General features: G+C 38.5%; 1 protein-coding gene across 1 annotated transcript; it reads left to right on the top strand.

The window, feature by feature from the left end:
* Positions 1 to 941: 941 nt before the first annotated feature.
* LOC112867858 (sterol-4-alpha-carboxylate 3-dehydrogenase, decarboxylating-like) lies at positions 942 to 2,239 on the top strand. The gene is given in 4 exon segments (XM_086715124.1): positions 942 to 1,349; positions 1,351 to 1,438; positions 1,441 to 2,016; positions 2,019 to 2,239. Coding segments are annotated over 4 exon segments (1,218 nt in total). The 5' UTR covers positions 942 to 1,016.
* The last annotated feature ends 900 nt before the right edge of the window (positions 2,240 to 3,139 follow it).

The following is a 3,139-nucleotide window of genomic DNA, read 5'->3' on the forward strand; positions in this document are numbered from 1 at the left end:
CCTCAACGTTTTCCCTTTTTAATGCATGATGGTAATGTAGGTATCACTCAGGAATATGAGGAGGTCAAACATAAAAAAAAAAACCTCTCAAATTTGCCACATCACAGAATAAAAAAGAAAAACGTATGCTATAATTTTCAAAATACACTAATAATAAAATTATCAGAAAATTATGGATGGAACAGAGCTTCTTTAATCTTATGGCTGTTTTCCAATCACTTTTAATATAAAAGTTTTAGACAAACTTTACATAAGTTTAGGAGACTGACAAGAATTTTTGTCATTATAAATGGTGCCTCAACCAAGTATTGTAGGTCTTCCTAGTAAAAAAAGGCAAAAAAGAAAAACTATAATAACAAGTAGATATTATTTATGAATGATTTCATTTACAATGAAATCCCAAGAAAATTACTATATATATATTATAAGAAGTACAATAAATTTACTTAATAAAAGAGCCACATATAAGAATTAATATTCTTCCTCTAGTCCAATAATAATCAACTATAAAAAATTATATTTTACAAAATTTGCACCATTCCTAGGAATTAAAAAAGATGGCATAAGACCTTTATAGAGAAAATCTGAATATTCTGTTAGAGGATACAAAAGATCATATATGTCTGTATGTGTATATGGGTTAATAGCAGTTTGCCTCTAAAATAATTTATAAATTATACACTCCATGAAATTCCAATCAAAACCTCAGAAAGTTTTGAAAGGAAGATCCTTAATAAATTAACTCAAAAATTAATGTGACTGAATAAAAATTCCTGCAGAACTAACACATTTTGAAAAAAAGAAGAACAAAGGTGTTTGTACTCCAGCAACATTGTACTGGGCTCACTGGGGCGTGGAGAAACGGATGGCCGCTGGCGCCTGCAGGTGTTTGGGTGCAAGCTGAGGGAGCGCTGAGGCTGGCCGCGGGGATCGCCTATGGATAGAGGCTGGTTTGCTGAGGATTGAGTGAGCACTGAGAAAACTTCATCGCAAGCGTAACGATATTTGGAGCTGAAATGGAACAAGCATTTGGTGAGCCAATGAGAGACCAGGTCACATGGACACATTTGACAGAAGACGTTCCAAATGCCAACAAGTGCCCAGTGATTGGAGGCGCTGGATTCCTGGGGCAGCACATGGTGGAGCAGTTGCTGGCAAGAGGCCACACTGTCAATGGATTTGATATGCGGCAAGGGTTTGACAACACCCCCCCCCCGGGGTGGCACGGGGGGGGATTCTTTTCGGGTGACCTCTGCAACCAACAGGATCCGTACCCAGCTCTGAAAGGTATAATCAGAGTTTTCCACCGTGCATCACCCCCACCATCCAGTAACGACAAGAAGGAACTCTTACAGAGTGAATTACATTGCAACCAAGAATGTCATTAAAACTTGCAAAGAGGCTGGGGTTTAGAAACTAATTTTAACCAGCAGTGTCAGTTCATCTTTGAGGGTGTCAACATCAAGAATGGGATTGAAGACCTCCCTTATGCCATGAAACCCATTGACTGTTACATGGAGACAAAAATCTTAAAGGAGAGAACAGTCCTGGACCCCAGTGATCCTGAGAGGAAATTTGTAACCATAGCCACTCGCCCTTATGTCACTTTTGGCCCCAAAGACCGCCAGTTGGTCCCCATCCTCATCGAGGCAGCCAAGAACGGCAACATGAAGTTTGTGATTGGAAACGGGGAGGACCTGGTGGGCTTCACCTTTGTGGAGAACGTGGAGAACGTGGTACACGGACACATCTTGGCTGCAAAACACCTCTCCCAAGATGCAGCCGTCATTGGGAAGGGATTTCACATCACCAACGATGAACCCATCCCTTTCTGGACATTCCTGCCCCACATCCTGACAGGCCTCAACTACGAGGCCCCCAAGTACCACATCCTGTGCTGGGTGCCCTACCACCTGGCCCTTCTGCTGTCCCTCCTGGTGACGGTGATCAGTCCTGTCACCCATCTCCAGCCCCCTTTCACACCAATGCGGGTCACGCTGGTTGGCACATTCCACTATTAAGCTGTGAGAGAGCCAAACAGGTCATGGGCTACCGGCCCCTAGTCACCATAGATGACACCATAGAAAGGACTGTGCAAAACTGTCACCACCTATGGAAGATCGAGGGAGGCACCCCGGAGATTGGGTCCTCTCAGTGCATTCCCTGGCTACTAACTATCCCCTGCGGTCCAATAAACAAGCCTCCTTCAAGTGAAAAAAAAAAAAAGACAAATATTTAAAATTGTGCAGTTCTACAACAAGAACAAATAAATAGACCAATAAAACAAGTAAAGAATGCATAAATGAATTTCTGTATACATGTAACTTATTATATATATATATATATAATATATCTGGGAGATAACTATATATATATTATATATATTATATAAGCATATATATATATATTATATATATCTGGGAGATAACTAATAATGAGGTAATCAAATGTACAAATTGCTTTTTCCTCTTTAGTTTGTACTTTTATGACGTTAACAAATAAATGTATACATCTGACTACATCAAAACTGAGATTTCTCTTCAATTAAGGACACTTTAGACAAGGCAAATGAATAGAAGATTGAGTGGGGAAGGTATTTTTAATTTTTAAAACTCACTAACTAACTATATATGAAAAACCTCAATCAAAAGATTGAGTGCACCAGAATACCCACATAGTATTGCTTATGGTAGCAGAGTTGGAAATATCTAACATGATTATCACTAGTGGAATGACCAAGGAACATCTGATATATACATAGAATAGAATTACTATTGTAGTAGTCAGAAGCCATAACTAGAATTCTTAACTTTGTTGGTCATCAAGAGCAAATGTTATGTGAAAAACATAAGAAAAATGCAATTACAACTTTTATTTTATAGCGTTAAATGTATATGCATATTTAACTGACAAAATACCACCTTGCATTCTTCAAAGATTAAAATATATATGGAAAGTGGATTGGAAGAACATATATTATAAATACTAGAGTGGGTGCCTCCTGAGGGGATAAGGAAATGGAATTGTGTTTGGGAGCTGGTAAAGGAAAAAATAATAAATATCACAAAATAAACATTAAATCTTGGAATGCTTACTATAACGAGCCTGAAACCTCACGAGGAGTATAGTCAGTTCTATT

Source organism: Puma concolor, chromosome B4, assembly GCF_028749965.1.
Source record: "Puma concolor isolate L17-30 chromosome B4, mPumCon1.1.hap2, whole genome shotgun sequence".
Classification (NCBI taxonomy): domain Eukaryota; kingdom Metazoa; phylum Chordata; class Mammalia; order Carnivora; family Felidae; genus Puma; species Puma concolor.